This window comes from Hippoglossus stenolepis, chromosome 2, assembly GCF_022539355.2.
Source record: "Hippoglossus stenolepis isolate QCI-W04-F060 chromosome 2, HSTE1.2, whole genome shotgun sequence".
Classification (NCBI taxonomy): Eukaryota; Metazoa; Chordata; class Actinopteri; order Pleuronectiformes; family Pleuronectidae; genus Hippoglossus; species Hippoglossus stenolepis.
Window position 1 is genome coordinate 20,651,196 of NC_061484.1, and position 19,741 is coordinate 20,670,936.

A 19,741-nucleotide genomic window follows, 5' to 3' on the forward strand; every position below is an offset into this window, starting at 1 on the left:
TCAGAGGAGGATTCTCTAAAACATAATTGGTCAGATATTGTCTTCTTATTACCTGAAAACAAACATTTGTTTGTCTGACTCACATCCATATTGCTATGAATGTTGGGTAGCATTCAGCATATACTCTGCTAGTGAAGTCAGCACCTGCAGCTGAAGCTGACTCCATCAAAGTTCACATAAAGTCTGCATAAGCCGCCATGTGGACTTGTGGCTTTGGACAGCCCATGCTTCTCCAGACTTCACAGGATTGTCTGTTAGGTCCATCAGCTTACAAATGCAGCTGCACACACACACACACACACACACACACACACACACACACTCACACCCCTGCCCTCCCCGTGTCCCTGTGAGGTGGTGCAAGGCTCGTCACATCATTTCGAGCAGCAAACACCTGGGGTTCAAAGTGAAGAGGTAGCACATTAGTGCTGAGGTGTACATGGCCATGCAGTCGATCTTCACCCTGTTCATTAGCACTAACAAGGCTACCACTCTGTTAGGTCTTTACATGAGTAGCATGAAAACATATACTGGCGTACCCGGCCACTGAGTCTCCAGAGAAATCTCCTTCAAGGTCCTGGCCGGTGTGATGTTACAATTCTGCCCTAAAGCAGCAGACACACAGAAGAGTGTTACGATACAGTGGCAGGTTCTCTGTAAAAGTCTGAGGGACATGTTGGGTCTAACTTGACTTCTTTACACAATTCATCCACATACAAAGCATTAATATTAAAGGTGACATAAGCATTCTCTCTAAACATCGGCATGATGTCTATCACCGTGTGTATTTTCATATTCGCTGTTGTGTTTGCAGGGAACAGAGGCTCGTTCAGAGGGTCCAACAGACCGGGAGTGGCTCGACCAACTAAACCACATCCTGCAGCAAAAGGTGAGTCTCACACGTCTGCAAAAACACGGCTCATTCCTTCACGCTCTCAGTAATAAGAAGTCTTGCCGTCTCACTGCATAGTAAAATAATTCATCATCCTCGTTGAGGTTGCATTGGTAGAAATGGTAAGGTAACAGAAAATATGTTGATGGTGACAAAAAGTAATTGACATGGAGCAGTGTTACTACTCTACTCAAAAAATGCGCAGGTAAATGTTTATATTTACTTATTAGTAATAAATAATAATATTGCTATGTTTTACAGTGCAATGCCTTAAAGAGAGATGTTCTTGATATATTGTTTTTAATTTTCCGTTTCATTTTAGGATTTAAAAATAATGTTACTCTGTGTTGCAAATTATTAAAATGTTGTTGTATATAGACTTTATTAGTGCAATGTCTTCATTTTCAAGTTTGATTTCTAGTGTTTGTATTTCTGTATCTGTTTGGCATTTTTTTCTCTAGATACCTATCGTACCAAACATTTTAACTGCCCCTTGCCGATATGCTCTGTCAGTCTTTAGGATAGAAACAACTGGATACCAGTTTCACCCATATTAAGTAAATGGATGATGAATTTTAGTTCCCACCCAAATGTGTCCTGCTCCAGGCTCTGAAACAATGATGCAAAAGATAAAACAAAGAAAAGCAACTACATCCTCACTGTGTGTGGGTCTTGGTGTGCACATCCACTCATCTGTGAGTGCTCTGCTGGAGCTTTACTGGAGTGCTGTCAACGTCTGCTCGCTGTGATATGTGTATGATTGAGAGTGTCGAGTGTGTGCGTGTGTGTATGTGTGTGTGTGTGTGTCTTGTCTGTGTTCTTGTCAGCGGCTGCCGCAGGCACTCATGCGTCGCCTCCGCACCACGACACACACCAGACACTGTTCTCTTGTTCCCCAGATCTTCTTCTGACCTTTCCACCTTCCTCTCCCCCTCCCACACTAACACACACACACACACACACACACACACACACACACACACACACACACACACACACACACACACACACACACACACACACACATACATACAAAACACTACTGAATCCATGTTTTTCCCTTCTAGCTGGACAGCTCTCAGTCCCTGTTCTCTGTCTCTCTCTGCCATCCTCCACTGTCCCGCATTCCTCTCTTTCTCCCTCTCTCTTTCTCTCTCTCTCTCTCGTTCTCTCTCTTCTCCCTCCCTCCCTCCCTCTCTCTCTCTTCTCCCTCCCTCCCTCCCTCCCTCTCTCTCTCTCTCTCTCTGGCTCAGACCCCGAGGCAGCTTGTTAGTGGGGAACTAAATATTGATTTGGCGGGCCTGTCGATGCCGGGAGAATGAGCTAGTGTCCACCAGAGACCTCGGCACCAGCAGCCTGCTATCGACGTTTTCCGTGGGCAGAACAGGGGTGGTGGAGGACGGGGGCTGCCGGAGCTGGTGTGGGGCGAGGAGGAGGAGAAGAGCGGTGTATGACAAGGCTGAGACTTGCCCCCAGGTCCCTGTGGGGACCGCTGGGACCACCGCAGTCATCCCCCCTCACTGAAACAGACTTTTTCTATCCCCCTTTCAAGTCCATCTTGTTCTGTTTTTTTTTTTGTGGGGGGGTGGTATTTATTTATTTATAATTTTTTTCTTCTCTTTTCTTAACTTGCCTTTTCCTTGCTCTCTGGTTTTTAAAAGACTACTGTCATATCAGGGGGACGTCTTGCTATGTCCTCTTCTCTAGCTGTTTTGTTTCTGACTTATTTTAGCATCTGAATCTTGTTCAGTTTAAGTCGATCTCTTACTGTGACATTTTAAAAACTGCTTTGATAATAATATGTCTCTACAACACGTCTGCTGATTCGGAGAAGCCAGCGTTTTCTTAGTGAGGGAAAAGACTTCAAGAACTATCATACTGTGCCCCCTTGATTTCTCTACTCTCTGTCATAGCTTATGAAAGGCTCACCAAGCAGAACATCTGTGAAGTGGAATGGCCCGGCCTGTCACCCTGCCTGTGACACTAATAACACACTCCCCTAATAATGATATGATCTTACCCCTGAGCTGCACTCACACACTCTTCTTTGGATAAAAAAGACAGAGACAGAAATAGACCCAGTGAAAGGAAAGATGAGAGAGAGATCCATGTCCTTAACTGGCTGGCTGTCACTGAAAGAGGATGAGGTTGTGTCCATCTCTGTGCGTATGTGCGGGTATGTGTACCCACTTGTGTGTGCACACTCACGACAGCCTCATCTTGTCACTGTCAGTGCCTAATGGAGCTGCCAGTGGGACAGCACTTTATTATCTCAGTGGCCCTGTCAATAGCAAACCCATCACTCACTCTGTGTCGTATCTCTGTGTAAGTGTGTGTATGTGTGAAAGACCAGAAGAGTGGTTTGTGTGTATCTGTATGTGGACTATTATTCGCCATCACTGTCATCCACTGCCACATGTCAACGTAACAAGAGAGACTTCCACGAGACGCTGGCAAACAAGTGTGTTGTGTAGAAATGTGGTTGTATATATGTTGAGTTACGGATCCTTTCATGCCAACGAAGTGGCATAGATTTCCGGAGGCCCCTCACCGCTGCCCCACATGTCCACTCAAAACCAAATGAAACATTGCATTCATTTCCTCGTCTCTCACCTCCACTGGTGAGTTAATGAAATCAAACCCTACGCCTCTCAGTAGAGAGCCACCATAAGCAGCGCTCCATAGTCAGGATCGAGGGACGGTGCTATCTAATAATCATGAGCAGGCCAGGGGGTGCACTGTATGGCTCCACAGCAACCCGCCATGAATAAGGCCAGCAGTGAAGATGGAGTGTCCATGTGGGCCGTAGGGTCCAGGCACCGACCCGGGGAAGCATTGATTTAATTGCCTTTGGTTTATTTGTGGAGTCCTAATTATTGACTGGAGGTAGAATTTAATGGGCCAAGTCTTTATGAAGACAGGGAAATGACTGGCTTCTGCTGCTGGCCAATAATGAACAGGAGGAGCATGTGCATGCAAGCGTGTGCACATGCACGAAAACACACACGTTCCCCCCAGATCATTTTTCAGACTCATTTTGTACACACACGTACCCATCTCAAGCCTCATGACAGCATAATAACATTTAAAAAGTCATTGACTCTGTTGATTTCTTTATGAGAGGACAGTGGTTTGGTTTACTAGTATGGGGTGACGCTGAGGGCCAGCTAATATTTACTTCACAATCACACCCGGGGGAGACGTACAGGCATCACTTCTTATCAGCCTCCAAACTATAACAAGCAGGCGAACATAACATTAAGACACTAGTGGAGACAGGCCGGACCAATCTGGACTGGACACGTTATAAAACATCAGAGGTGTTAATGGATGGACCACGGGGCTGAAATGATTGTTGTAATTTCTGTCCTTATTGCACTTTGGGGAGAGGTCGCTGTAGCTCCGTTAAGGACATGGTTTTTAGGATGTTAAATAACAGACTGTATTTAAGTCACTTCTTGACAAAACCCCGCTCCATATTGGCACTTCTCAGGGCATTACATCATTAACCCTCGGTATTAAACACAACAAAGCCTCAGCACTTGGTGTCTCAGAAAGTTTCCCATTGTTGTCGGTGCTGTGAGCGTGAGAGGAAGTGCATTGTGTTGTGTTGTGTGGCTCATTATGCCTCCGTAATGACAAGGAACGGCTCTGAGTCCCACACTTCTCTCCGAAGGAAAGTGACTCTAATTAAGCCTCATTTAATGATTGAGCTAATTAAATCAGCCACTCTTTTTTTGTCTGTGTAAGTGTGTTTGTATGTGCGTGGAGGGGACTCGAGCTGAGCCTTTGTACTGTAAATATGTCACTGGAAAAGCGGTGGGGGCTTGGAGGAGGGAGTTCCCTGGAGGAGACTGGTGTTAAAGTTCTTGTTAATGGCGTAGCACAGCGTGACTTATTCAGTGTGTTTAAATCCATATAAATAGAAACAGCACACACGTGTGTTGGTGCTGTTCCTTTGCCATTAAAGGGTCATTACTTAACCAGGCAGACCACAGTGTGGCAAACGTTTCAGGAGTCTAGAATGGTTTTGAATAAGCCACGTGAATTATATAATTATTTCCTGAGGTGTGATGCTATTTTGGAGCTTTGACGTTGCTGCCAGTCTTATTGCACCCAGGGGTCATTCTCTGGAGCACAGTGGACTCTTAAAGTCAACACATAAAGAGGATAATGTTCACGTTTCCTCACTGAATAAATGGCTGGTTCTGTTACGTTCCCTTATGTCACTGAACAAACACCTTTTTCCCTCCGTCATGTTGTTGTATGTGACAGTTCGCTGTACAGGCACGGCCACTTTAGTTGATTGTCACTGCTTCCAGTACATGAGCCGTACTGTTATTCATGGCTGTGCTCTCGATTGCTGAATTCTACCTAAAGGTTGCATCTCTTTCGTATGGATATCACCTTTCTATATTTACACCCCGGTTGTGTCTGAATCACCTCATTTTCCCACCTAATGAGTAGGAACCTGAAACAAAGACCCGGTGCTTCCCTGTGTTTAATCTAGGGTGTATTTAGGTCAGATCCCTAACAAATGCATGTTGCGCACTGAAATGATGTTTCCAAACAACTTATCAAGAAAAGGAGAGATTTTTAATTACAGTTTTTGTGGCCCCAAGTGTCCAATTCCCTTTCATATCAGTCTCTAGTGGCCTAAAGGGAGAAAGGAGAGGGATCTGTTCTGCTGCAGGGGTAGGTAATTACGGAGGAGAGGGAGAGAATAGACTTGTCGGTGCTTTAGTGGTTTTCTTACCTGAGCCCCTTTTTGCAAATGTGACATATTCATTATCGGAGATAATCAAATGCAAGACTTTTTCGTATAGTGCCTTTGTGCTCTGGCTTCTTCTTACTCTATTTATCATGTTGTTGTTGTTGTTGTTATTCCCCTGTATCATAAATTTGATTTTCAAACAAAAGTGAGAAGATCAAAGATCAAAGAGCTGCTTTCCCCTCTGTGATCAAACTACTGTAACTACTTCTCCCTCACCTTGAATAGTGGCCTAGATGGAAGACGGCTCAGCAGCCAGGGACAGAGATTTATCACAGGAATCTATCAGCACTTTGAAAACACTCTAGTCATTCCACGGAAATGTGACACCTTGTTTTTTACAGCTATTATGAAATCAAGCAGGAGCGTACATCTTTGTTTATCACTGACTTCTGAAGGTACACACTCCTGTAGGACTTTAAAAGGACAGAAACGTCACTTCTGCAGTAGAATACATCCTCCCTAATTATATATGGCTGTTACAATTGATAATGTGGCAACACTCAGTAGTTATTTGCTGAGCACATGCAGAGATTTGGGTGATGTACACCCTCATATCTCTTTTAGACTCTCTGAATCCCCCTCCCCTCTCGTTCCTACTCATTTAGCTCTCCGACCGCCTGACACGATCTCTGCAGCTACACACAAACTGGGCCAATGCGCTAACTCGTTCCAAGGGAGAAGACAAAAGAGTTGGAATGATCGATCTTTTAAGGAAAAAAAAAAGTTGATGTGTGTAATGCCACTACCAGACAATGGTCACTGGAGTGCTGCAACTTTGAGCTGCTCCTCGCCTTGAGGAGTGCCCCAGGCTGTAGAATAGCAATGTCATTTAATTGGCTCATAAAAACACATTTTGCTTGCAGCCCCTGTCCTTGTCTTTGCACACACACACACACACACACACACACACACACACACACACACACACACACACACACACACACACACACACACACACATATACATATGTATAGATGATATACACACACTGTGTCAGTGGCTTTACTCGTCAGATCCCTTCTGAAACGTGTTCATGAAATCACACCTAGACAAAAGGTCTGCTCTGCGGGGCCTGTTGAATAGTAATGGATGTGAGTTAGCATGGCTTAATGCTATAGTAGCTGTTTCAGTGTTGCCAAAGGGGACAGGACCTCTTGCAAAACAGTGGTAGTGTTGCTCAGCGCCGGTGTTGGCGAGGTCTGCCAAAGGGGACAGGGGCCTGACTAAATCAGCTGTAGCATAACATTACTGCCAGTTCCTAACGTCGCCTTAAGCAGCCCAGGGGATCAGGTAGAGCAGCTGCATCACAGCTTTCCTCTAACCACCCTGCAGGGTATCGGTCCCCAGCAAATGTGGCAGTTTGATGAAAGGGAGCGATGGTGTCTTGATTGTGAGTTTGAATGCTTGTGTTTCCTTGTGCCAGAATCTAGGGATGTGTTTCTAAAGGTTTTGATTTGTCATGAAGGAGTTGAGAGGGGGCACCCACGTATTTTTAGGCGTTAAGACAGTGATCATGAACTGCAGCATACCCGCTCAACTCTGGTTGGAGACTAACATCTTTCTTTCTCTAACTTCCTGTCATCTCGCTACTGTCTGTGATAAAAGCTTCCATCCATCCGTTATCCACACCGCTTATCCTTTTGGGGTCGTGGGGAGCCGGAGCCAATCCCAGCTGACATTTGGCAAGAGGCTGAGTAAACCCTGGACACGGTGCCAGTGTATCGCAGAGCTGACACATAAACAACCATTCACGCAGTTTAGAGTCTCCATCTGACCCAACCCCCGATCTGCATATTTTTGGACTGTGAGATGAAGCCAGAGAAAACCCACGCTGACACAGAAATAATATCCAACCTCCGCACAGAAAGACCTCAACCCAACTGGGATTCAATCAGCGTTAACCGCCGCACCGATAAAAAAACATAAAATTCCCCAAAATACTTCGGGCATTTTAAAGTTGAGTGAAAGTTGAATGTTTTCTGTCAAAGTTGTATCATGTTTTTGGCTGAAGTCGTACTCATGTTGGCCTTATCTAGATCATGTTTACCTGTTAGCGTTGTTTACCCATATTCCCATATTTGTACTTTTAATGATCCAGTCTCCCACTTTCCTGTCCCATGGAGCCTTGTGTTGTGGCTGTGTCTCTATTTTAGTGATGGTTGTTTGCATAGTTAGTGGCTCTAAGTGCAATTAGCTGATCAGGAAATTGTGTGTCTGTGTGTGTGTGTGTGTGTGTCTGTCTGTGCGTGGGTGTCTTTGTGTGTGTGAGACAGAACGTGAGAGTTTTCCCAGATGGACCGCAGCAGAGGGAGATATCTCAGCAGTTACTCCAGTGTAGTGGTTCTCTGTGGAATAGCGCTGTGTGTTTGATGCATCCAGTGCTGCTGGAACTGACTCCCCACTGTACAACACATGCTACACACACAAACACACGCACACACACATTTTAACACTCACTTCCCAGCACACAGGGCCTTGTGTTCCCATATCCTGTTACCTTTAATGAAGAAGAGAGAGGTGTCAAGGGGGCGGGAGGCCTGGGCGAGTTTTCATATGTGCATGTGAGTTTCAGAGGCTCTTACTCTGCAGCTGTATTGGAAATTGATAAGTTGATGGTTTCAAATCACATCACAGTGCTTTTTCTGTGTCCTTAAAAGATGTCAGCCACAGACCTAATACCAATATGTGTGTTGTGAGTTTGTGTTAGTCAGAGCAGAGCAACACGACACCTTGCATTTCCCCCCTTTCCTTCCTGGAGATGTTATACAGTTAAGTAAGTTACATCGTTCACATTCTCTTTAAGGGATAAGAAAGTGAAATATTTTCGAAAATCCCTATCTTTATTTTGGCCCGTCCACTTCTCATCTCAGGCCATGCGCTTTGGACAATTGCTCAGGGAATTAATTTATTTCCCTCGCTCAGCGAAGGCGCTTGTAAAAGGCACATAACTTGAAGTGAATATTTATGGGTGATATCGTAAGAATGCCTCCCTTTGATCAGGCGTCCTAATGACCATAAAATCCTTGTGTTGATTCAGGAGGAAAAACTAAATTAGACTGAAGTCTGAGGAGAGACCCGCCCACCTCTTTATCTTCACCTCTCCAGCATTTGCACGACAACAATTAAGAAAACACATAAAAAGTACCTTCATGCTCAACATGTTTCATCCTGTGTGATTAAGTGGACATCAGCTCTCTTCCACTCACCTCCCCTGCTCAGATACAATTCAGTAAACACAACAATGTCATAAATGTCTCCAGTGACGCCTCGACTGATTCTATATTTTATATCTGTTAAAAAGTGACAAATTTTAACTCCTGGTGAAAGTGTGCTGTGTCTTCAGCCCCAACAAAACAAGGCACAGTTTGCCATTATCCTTTATTCAAAAGACGGGTTCACATTTTTGCATTAAAACACTTTACCTGGCCATGAAGTGATCCATTTCTGACACGATTCCAATGTAAGATGACGGGGAAAATCCACTGTTCTCCTTCAAAGCAAAAATATGATCCAAGTTATATGTCTATGTTTCCTTTTCCCAAACATTGTTCTTGGAACTTTGGAACTCAAATTTACAACAGGTTTTGTACAAAAAACTATTTTTTAACGTCCCCTTGTTGAGCTGCAGGAGAGGGAGAGTAACAGAAGGTTGTAACTTTATAGATACTCCCCTGATCTATGTAACTGATGAGGTTTGGCTGAACCTACGAGGAAGATAGATTTTGTTTCCTATCTCTCACCAAGGAATTACTCAAGGAATTAATCAGACAGTGTGACAGGAAAAACAACACAATTTGCGTAAATGTACATAAAGGCTTGTGAATGATGCTTTGAGTCAGACTTGGAAAACTATGAACCTTTGTTGTAAAAAATATTGTTGAAATACTCCTTTGAAATAGTAGCTGAACTGCAGCGGCCGCAGGTCCACCTCTGGTCTTCAGGCCTCTGCTACACGTCGTCTCCTCTTTCTCCGTACATCTGTCCTATCCATGAAGGCAAGAAAAAGTCTGGAGAATAACTTAAAACAGGTCAGAGTAAAGTGTGAAATGAGGAGTTGAAACTACTGCTGCGCAGCCCGATTTGTGAATTGCTTCGTCAAAGCACTCAACGCGAATGGTCCCTCAAAAGTTTCACGAGTCCTCAGGCCCCATCTTAGGTTCTCTTCTTTCACAAAACAACACATAAGCTCTCTGAAAAGCCGCCGGGTGTCAAACATCTGACCCCCTTTTTTTTTTAATAGTGGTGTATCTGTGTCTTCCTCATTTTCCTCTAACCCATCTCTACCACCGCCCCCACACCCCTTTTCTATCCTTCCCCTCCCCTGCAGATCCCCTCTGCCGGCCAGCTAATGGAGGCTGTGCGTGTGAAGATGAAGGAGAGGAAAGTGCTGACAGAAGAGCTGGCCACGCTCGCAACACCAGTCAGCGAAAAAGCCTGACTCCCTGGGCTGAGGCTGGGAAAACTGTCATCCTCTTCTTTTTCTGCCCTCCCTTCTTCTCTCCCTCACTGGTTCCTACTCAGTGGGAGGTGGGCTGAGCCAAGCTGAGCCGGGGAAGCAGAACCAATATTTGTGAGAAAAGCGCTGTCGACTCACTCTGGGCCACTGGCGCAACACAGCAGCCTGGCTTTTGTAAATGAGCCCTCGACATCTGTGTTAGCCCTCAATGCACTATGTCTATCAGACAGGGCCCTTTAGCGCCAAGCTAATTTACAGTGCAGCCACTCTCCCCCACTCTCAGCACAGACCTGGGGTGATAAGGCAAATGCTTACGCTAATGTTTAAGTGAGACTTTTTTACCCTCTTTTACCTCTCCCCCTAATTTATTTGGCAACTCAAGGACCTAAGGGTGCAGGGACTTGACCTAGCCATGCCAAGTCGACACTTTGAGAAAGTCGAGTGCAGCACAGAGCAGAATGTTCACTGTAAGAGGTTACATCCATTTATCAGACCTGATTGCTCTGCTCTCAGAGACCCCATCAATGATTGGAGTATTTATTTCTGATGCTAATTAACTCTGCTTGAGATGCTTGAAGCTATATAAACTGTTATCTTTTCTGTGATGGAGTAGTAGGGCCACTTAAAGGGAAAAGAATATTGGAGAACAAAGACTATGTCACGAGAAGAGAAAATCTGAATTTTGGGCAAAAAAGGGGGAAAAGTCACAATATTACAAGAATAAAATTGTAATTTTCGGAAAATATTGAAAAAAAAAAACACTTGGAAATAATAATATAACCAACGATAACTTTACAGTCGACTACTACCGAACAATTAATCCTCCACAAAAGAGGCAATTCTCTGTGGTTCTTCCCTCAGAATAGACATTTTTTGCACAATCTTTGTCCAGATACTTATGGTAATGTAATCTCACAACTTTCTGTCTTGTGATATTCTGACTTTTGTTTGTAAATTTGATTTTTTTCCTGTTATATCAAAACTTAATTCCATAAATCTCTGATATTGTTTTTCCTCAATTGGTAATATTCCATTGTACATTTCTAATCTGTATTTGTTCTACTGATAATGTAATTGTGAATTGTGCCAATCGTTTTCTTTTTTAAATAATTTCTCTTGATTTTCAAATAAAACTCAGTTCTCTTATTTCCTGTCCACACTGTGTTGTTGTGGTGAATTTCAGGGTCTGGTCTAAACGCTCTGCTGTATGCGGTTCGTGCCAGCGGTTCAAAGGACTGTCAGTCAGTGTGTGGTGGGGACTGAGGATCTCTGGTGGACAGCGGGGGTCCTGAACCTCTCTCATGATTGACAGCTGACTGTTGGCATGGTTCCCGTCTGTAACAAGTGACCCCTGCTGTTGACATCATTAACCAGGGTCCACACGAGCACACACGCAGCACAGCACAGGGGTGTATTAGAGGAGCGGTTCCATCCTTGACATATCTACCTCCGACGCCTTTTATCTGTTTCCCTTTTCCTCCCTCTCTTATTATTCATTTTGAATATTAAACCATGATCCTGGTCTCCTCTGTCCTTGAGTCGGCTTCCTACACAAGAGACCTCACACTCCTCCCTTCGTATCATCCCTTTTTTTTTTTTAACTCCCTTCTTTACCTCTTCTAGCTTTTGTTTTCCTCTTTACCACTTTCCCCCTTTCTTTTCTTTTTTATTATGTATAATTAACTATGGTGTGAAGAATCCTCCATTCAGGAATTAAAAAGAAATAATTCCACTTTTTAATCCCCCCTCCCTTCTCGAATATATGCTAATGATGTCGTTTTCCTTTATCTTTTTATAATAAAGGATTAGGCCAGGACTGTCTCTCGCTGCAACTCGGGGACCAATTTAGCCGGGATCCAGGAGAGACAAACCCTGGTGGTTAATTACCATTCATTAACATAGTTTGCATCTTTTCTTCTTCTCCAACACCCAAGAGCCAGCTATTGTCAATATTTGTCCCATATAAATTTCAGCATTTTTTTTTTTTCCCAGTCACTGTCCTCCAGCATAATGTGGCTAATGACAAACATTAATAACTCAGAGAAATCCGGTGGCACAGCGGGTATAAGAGACAGAGGCTTCAGTGCCACGCAAATTATCCCCGAGCCCCCCCTCTGCCGCCGTCTGACTGTCTGTGTTTCTCCCTCTCTCTTCCTTTAAGTGCGTAATGCATAGTCAACATGTTTCCGGCCTCGGCTGACACACTCATGCTATTTCTATGACATATTCAAATGCGGGCCCCCTCAGCTGGTGCTCCCTTGGGTTTAATTAACCTGGCCTTGCCTTTGACGCTCCCTCAGTGAAGACGTTAAAACAATCTTGAAAACACCCTTCAAACATCCACCCTCCAACACACACACACACGCACACGTCTTGCACTAGGTGCTGTGTATGATTCATCTCGTTTTTTCTATCTGTGTAGGAATGGCGTGCCGTGCCCTTCTTTTCTTCCCCTTCACTCTCTCCTTGTCTTCCACCCTTCTTCTCTGGTGCAGCTCTCATTAAGCGAGGTTTCCTGTGGGAATTACTTTGATCAGTAGTTCCAAATTCAAAGTTTTCCTGCCTTCCTCTTTTATTCCTTCCAACACAATCTACTTGGTGTCATTTTGTTGCCTCGGTCTCTTTCTCCAAATCCAACTTTCCTGTACTCTTTTCTTTCCACACAGTCCTGCATGAGATTGCTCCTGGAGGGGAAGGGAAGGTCAGGGGTCGCGGGTTGACTTTGGGGTCGATCGATGATGTGTTTGTGTTTTGTGTGTCCCAAGGCTTTTCTGTTGAAGTTCCCTCTCTTTCTGCCGTGAGTGTGCGCCACTTGGGTGGGAGACCGGTCACCCGGCTACAAAGAACAGTCAAAGCAATAACCGAGAGTTTCTGCAGCCTCCAACCGATGCACAATTAGTCCTCGCAGATCCCTCAGAACAGCCTCTGGTGATTTCCTTTATTTCACTGACACAGTTTCACACCCTGGCTACCGCTGCCAATACACCAGTCTGCTTTGATTTCTCACGCAAAGACACTTGGCACTGTCTTAAAAAAAAACACAAGGTGCTTGTGACACACAGCCAAATGTGTTTTTGACAAATGAATAATGCAGCATGTTTACAGTTCTGATCCACAGAGAGCCGGTTCAGTAACAAGAGGTAGATGCTGTTTACAGTGTGTACGACAGAAATCTTAAGAAATTGAAGTCAGGGGTATAATGTGAAAAATGCCAAATTAAAGACAGGAAAGGAATCTCCCTCTCCTGATGCACATATGCTATGTATACAACCTCATTGATCTCCACTTGAACAAGTCCCTCATCCTCTTCCACTGCACTCCAGACATGAAACGGCAGCAGATTATGGGTGGATGCGGCCTGCCGTGGGAAGCTAGGGAGCAGATAAAAAGGCCAGCCACTCGGGGACTAAAGCTATGTTTTGATGCTTTGTGATAAAGCAGAGGCATAGAGTGAGAGGAAGGGGGGAAAGTTTCGGGATCCATCTGTAACTTCTCCACTTCACAGGGAAAGAGAAGAGGTCTCAGATTTCTTGGACCCCTCTGCCACCATCTGTGTGTGGTCATACATATAAACATTATCCTATGTAGCTTTTTGGATGTTTCTCCCTCTTTGTCTTGTCCATCGTGACCACACTCTTCCTGCACTTGCATTCTTCCTTGGCACTTACACTTCTCTCTCCCTCTCTCTCCGTCCCCCTGGACTGTCCTAAGCCTTGCTCATGGCAGCCGTCTCTCTAAAGCCATGGCCTGAGCTCCTGGGAAGGAGAAAAAAGAGATAGAACGGGAGAGTGAGAGAGGGGTTGATCTGGTCTCTAATCCACCTCTTCTCACAGCGTAGGAGGGGAAGCTGCCGCGCTCGACATCACCTCAGGGAGAAGGGACTCTCTGGAAAAATGTGACCACCTGAACCCTCCAGTGTTCTGGTGACTAATCTGGGATGTTGGTGCAGAGACTGTGGCTCTTAATATCCCAGATAAGTCAAACTCTCAATGTTGGGTTGTTGTCTGGGATTTCACGCAGGGTTTTTGTCTTCTGAGGTTCGGAGTTCATCAGTTGGCAAACTACCCAGAGTGCCATTGTGTTACGTGCACTCACAACGAAAACAAACGGCCATCAGTATCAGTCCTCATTGGTCCTATCAGTTCTAAAACAGGCAGCCATCCTTTGTTTTCTGCTCCAGCATATATAATAACACCTCAGTCTGTGGTGGATAGCGCCTCAAAGCACCTCTCCACCTTGACTAACTTTTCCAAGCGCTCATTAGCGGACTGGCTGAAGTTTGGAGGGTACGAAGCGGGCTGGCAGATTACCCCCTGTAAAGTAGCACACCTCAGGTAATCATACTAATGAATTCAAGCACACACACACTCACCCACCCCTCATCCCTTTCTCCTTTTCTCCTTCTCCCTGTACTTACTTTCTCCCTTTCTTCCACAGTGGCGGGTCGGTGCAAGAAGTGCCAAACAACAAAGAAGTGTTTGTTTGCATAATATTAGCACCGCACGCAGTGGCGGGGGCCTGACTGCAGGACTGACTGGAGGCTTCCCATGAACACAGGTGGAGCAGGGCGAGCATCACTGGGACCAATTAGAGCAGAGCACAGGTACATTAGCATGTTTGAGTGGAGCGGGATGGCATGGGGATTGTTGGGCCTCGTGAAACACTCACAAACACACGACCGCGGTCTGGTGTGCGTTACTTGTTCGTCTCCAGCGACATGACTGGCATATGTGTGACAAATGACCCCTGGTCCGCCGTCACAGCACATCCTCCCACACACTGCACACACGATCGCAGCCAGTTGTTCTGGGGCTTTATTAATGATGAACTATAAACACAACCATTTTTCGAATGTTTAAAGGATTAACATAAAAAAAGAGATGTCCGTATCTTGTGGGGTTTTGTTTTAACAAGCAGGGAAATGTGAATCGCATGTTTTACAGATGCAGACAGGGAGAGGCGAGCAGGTGCTGATGAGCATTACAAGAGACTGTTGTTCTTGGTAAAACTACCGTGGTAAATGAAGGGTTAACATTAACCTAAACAACTCATTGAGATAATTAAGGATCCCAAGGTTTTCCCCAAAACCCAGTGTTTTGGTTTTTGCCCCTTTTCTCCAAACCGCCACAGGAGGAGGCGTCCTGAGCAGAACGGGACTGAAGAGTCTCCTTTCAACGTGGCAGAGGAGCAGCAGTCCTACTAGTTCCTGCAGTGTCTGAGCTTCTGGCTTTACCTGTTTCCAAATAATGACCCCAGACCCCCCGCAAGGCTCCAAAGGCCCCTGGTCTGCTTGTAGACTCCTTCACAGTCACTAAGTTCATAGGTGATGGTTTAAAGGACCACAGTTGGGATTTAAGAGAATTATTGGCTGAAATAAAAATTCATTTTCTAATTATATTCATGATTATGTTTTCTCTAGTGCATAATTATTTGTAAATACAAATCATTGTGTTTTCATTAGCTGAGAATGAGCCCTTCGTATCTACATAGGTAGCAGGTCCTCGTCCACAGAGCCTGTCACACTGTCCTGTTTCTACGGTAGCCCGGAGCAGACAAACCAAACACGGGCTCAAGGGAGGGCCTCTCGTGTTTTTATAGGAATGTTTAGACCAGAGTACTGGAAGCATGATCTGGCAAATGGAAATGCAAATACTACAACTGAACACCTCTTCACTAGAGAGCTGGTCCTCTAGATACAACAGGAGTCATAGAGGTTAAACTATTCAAGCTGCATGTATGTAGAATGAAGTTGGACCAATCTTACGACAAAAATTCATGGTTTCACTAACAGGGTTTTCTGGGAATATAGGGGAACATGATCCAGTGGTTGTATAAATATTTGAAGAGCCATGCAATAAGCACATTCTTGGTAACAGTGGCTTTCACAAATAATGTTATTCTCCCAATTTGAGTTTCAAATCAAAAAGAAAATTACAATTTGGTGATCTCAGGACTGCTGATGATATTGTTCTGTTGACCTCATTAGTTTGTCACCTCCCAGTCTAATTGAGAGCCAACACTTGTGAGTCTATGACCTTGCTGTGAGGGAAAGATGGAAAATCAGATTGATAGATATGTTATATTAATATTGATGAATGAGGATCTACAGGTGAGGAATATTTTTGACTTAGATGAAGCTTATCTATTTTTCAGCACCAAACATACATGAAAAAGCTTTAAGATTATGCAGAGTGGTTCAGAGGGGGGTCTCTCTGCAGGACCTATACAACATGCCGGGGCATCACAGGGGCCAGTAGTGTGTCACCGAGACCCCAGAAACTGCTTCAAGGTAACTGGGCGTCAAGAGAGGAGAACCTTGGGGGAGTCCGCCCCACGTGGACACAAGGCAGGGCTTGACAAGGTCGCCTGGGTGAGGGAGAGGAAAGTCCAAAGACCCGAAAAACCCAATTACCCCAGAAAACATCACATGACTGATGACATTGCAAGATCATATATGTTTAAAGTTTATCATTTCTATTTACCACAGAAGAACAACCTTAATGTACAATAGAAGGTATCAGGATATCAGTGTTCCATGTGAAAAACGCCCCCTCTCTGTACATGAATGTGCTACTGATGTGTGAAGCAGAAACTCCCACCGTCTCAGCACTGATGACCAAGATGAGACCGGTAGTGGGTGTAATAAAGTTAATGGCAACAATCTCATCTTTCACTTGAGCTCAGCCTCCATCTGTCTGTGCGGCGCAGGTGAGATTTATCGTCTCCTGACTTGAGACAAATGGATGCTCACCCCGGGCCACACACGCACGTGCAGCTCACTGAGCCGTGGGGCCGAGCACTTCATCAGAGCTGCTCGCCGAGGCCAAGGAGCAAGAAAACCGAGCAAAGACAACTGCACTCAGGTCAGTTTGATGCATCACTCATACTTCCCCTGTTCAGCAGCTGCTCAGACAAAGTGGATGTTTGAATGCAATGTGCTGCCACAGTGTATCTGATGAAGCCTTGTCTGGATGTTTATCTGTGGGAGTAATGCACCTCACCGGGTTCTACTGTTTATCATCAGTGCTGCATCATGTCTCACCACTAGATGGTAGCAAAACGTCATAGTTTGTTATGGGTATTATAACTCAGCTGTGGACAGACACATACATCTATATAGCATACAAAAATAAATATTATAGCAATTTAAATCAAATATTACATTTTGAAAGTTTAACTTAAAGATGTTCTATTCTTGCCATAGATCCATGGGCCATGGTGACATCAGCTGTGTGTGAGTGGAACTGGGACGTAAAGGAAATCTTGTCAGTGTCACGTGTTCAGGTTTGGTTTTTGATGTTTCAGTGAAAGTGCCATGTTTTGTTTAGTGTCTTGTTAGAGATCGATCCACGATCGAATCTCCTGGTTTTCTTTTTCCATTCCTTATGTCTGACTGCATGTTGACACATTCACCAGAGGGTGGCGCCACTACCATCACAAATGTTCCTCTCGCTGTTAAAGCAGCCGTCTTCAGTTCATGCTGTGTGGGAGATTTGGTCATTACAAGAGTATACAGGGTTTTAAACTAAATTTAAAAAAGATATTATTTTAATCAAATCACAGTGATGATTCCAATGACACTTATATAACAGTATGTACATTCCTCCCAGTCCAGTTTGCAATGAACAAGCAGCTGCAGGAACATTTATAGCTTTGCATTATGAAAGGGAACATACACTAACATTGTTGACACAGTCTGTGTAAACATTTCTACACATGTTAGTAACAGTAGTTTTTAATGGTACACACTTTGTGTTTGCATGTCATCACCTACATATCAAAAGAAATGACTTGATCAAGGGTTTATTTAACATTTGAAATGAGGAGGTGAATATAATGATATAGGTTTAAGAATTCTAATGAAACCTTCCATAACTGTGTTATATTTATAATCATTATGGCTTCATTATGATTCTTCAGTTTGTTTCCTTCATCATTGCATCCTTGAAAACACCTTTTATTTATTTTTTGGACACAATAATAGCCAGGTTGGTGGATGTGTATCAGAGGCCATATGCACTGCGTCTCTGGCTCTCTTCCCAAATCGTCCCACAACAATCGACCTGCCATCTGGCGTCGAGGGGCTGAGCAGACAAGTGTGTGCAGGTGACTTCTCAGCTTTGATTCAGAGCCATAGCTCGCACTTGTCCTGCACATTCATGTAGGCGCTTAATCGTCTCTAGAAGAAATTTGCTGCCGCACATTAACTATAAATTCGCTTGTACGAGTTGTTGTTGTTATTAGATCCAGTTTTACAATTAGTGTGTGTGCAGAGCAAATGTCCACGATCCCACTGAACGTCGCAAACTCCCATTTAATTAGTCTGGACATAAAGCATCTAGGGCCCCATGTTACGCTATAGCGGTCTTAGTGCCAACACTTTTTATGCTATTACGCACCGGTCGTGGTTTTATTCTTATTTTTTGAAAGATTATTAACTGTGACTGTAGAAAGTAACACGTCAGAGCAACAAAACAGAATGTGGAACCAGAACAGTGAAAAATGCATCTATTGCATTTTAACACAAGACTGATTCCACTGATTGATGTCAGGGGGTCACGTTTATGATTTAATGTGTAGTAGCCGATTGTAACTCCCACGTATGATTTGGATAGCTAGAAACATGTCTGCCCGTATGGTGCCATTCAGACAAATACAATTATAAGAAGACATCAATAGGTTATTTAAGAGAAAACAAATGAAAAAACAAAATGGTACAGGGAGAAAAATAGGTTTATATATGTGGCTGATTGAAATGAGCCGACAGTGTTAGCAGACCTCGTGTATCCAGGAGGTTTGTTTGAGAGTGAAACTAAACGGCTGCTTCACTTTGTTTGGTTTTGATTTTCCACAATGTGCAGAGCTGTGCATTGAAACAACACAGTGATTGAAGGACAGACGCTAGAATCAACAACGTGATTTTAAAAGACACACTGTTGACAACAAAACTGTGTCCTTAAAGATACAGTTACTGAAGGGTAGAGTGGTGAGATTGTGTTGTCAGCTGCTGTGTCCAGGGTCATTTCATCAAAAATACAATTATTTTTAAAAAATGAACCCATGTTAGTAAAGCTACATTTTATTTTGTCAAGTGTCCCTGTTGAAAGTCAATGAGTAAATGTAAATATCAGCTGGTGCGTGTTGGGACTTGTGTCTCCTGGTTGATGGGCGCTGTCCAGGGTGCTGGTGTGATGCAGTCTGACTTTGAGTTCCAGTACCACACTTTCTATATGACTCCATATGACTCCGTGGTTCTTTCTTTCTTTCTTTCTTTCTTTCTTTCTTTCTTTCTTTCTTTCTTTCTTTCCCAATAATCATTTGGAAACAATGCGCAACCATCACTTTCATCATTAACTTGTTCTATATATTAAGGTTAAGGTACCAGATATTATTGCTTCTCTCTCTGCATCGTCTCAGTGTCAAATCTTAGTCTAATGGAAAATCTCCCCCAGGTCCTTCTCCTCTAACTCCGTCGTCCTTGTCCTTCCACTGAACGAGCTTAGATCAGAAATACCTCGGCCTTTCCTTTACAGCAGCGGTCGTGTAGTGGAGGCGGCGGCCGCTTTAAAAGGAGCTGGCTCCGACGTCAGCTCCGTTTTGGACGTGTGGGGGTATGACA

The 19,741-nt window shown here is 44.1% G+C and overlaps 1 protein-coding gene across 1 annotated transcript in view; it reads left to right on the forward strand.

Moving 5' to 3' along the window:
- The window catches only part of cntln (centlein, centrosomal protein), an 82,860-nt gene extending 71,583 nt beyond the window's left edge, over positions 1–11,277 (forward strand). The window contains exons 26-27 of the mRNA XM_035184126.2: positions 815–889; positions 9,994–11,277. Coding sequence (XP_035040017.2) covers positions 815–889; positions 9,994–10,104 — 186 coding nt within the window. The 3' untranslated portion in view covers positions 10,105–11,277. The remainder of the gene's footprint in view (positions 1–814; positions 890–9,993) is intronic.
- Positions 11,278–19,741: the final 8,464 nt, after the last annotated feature.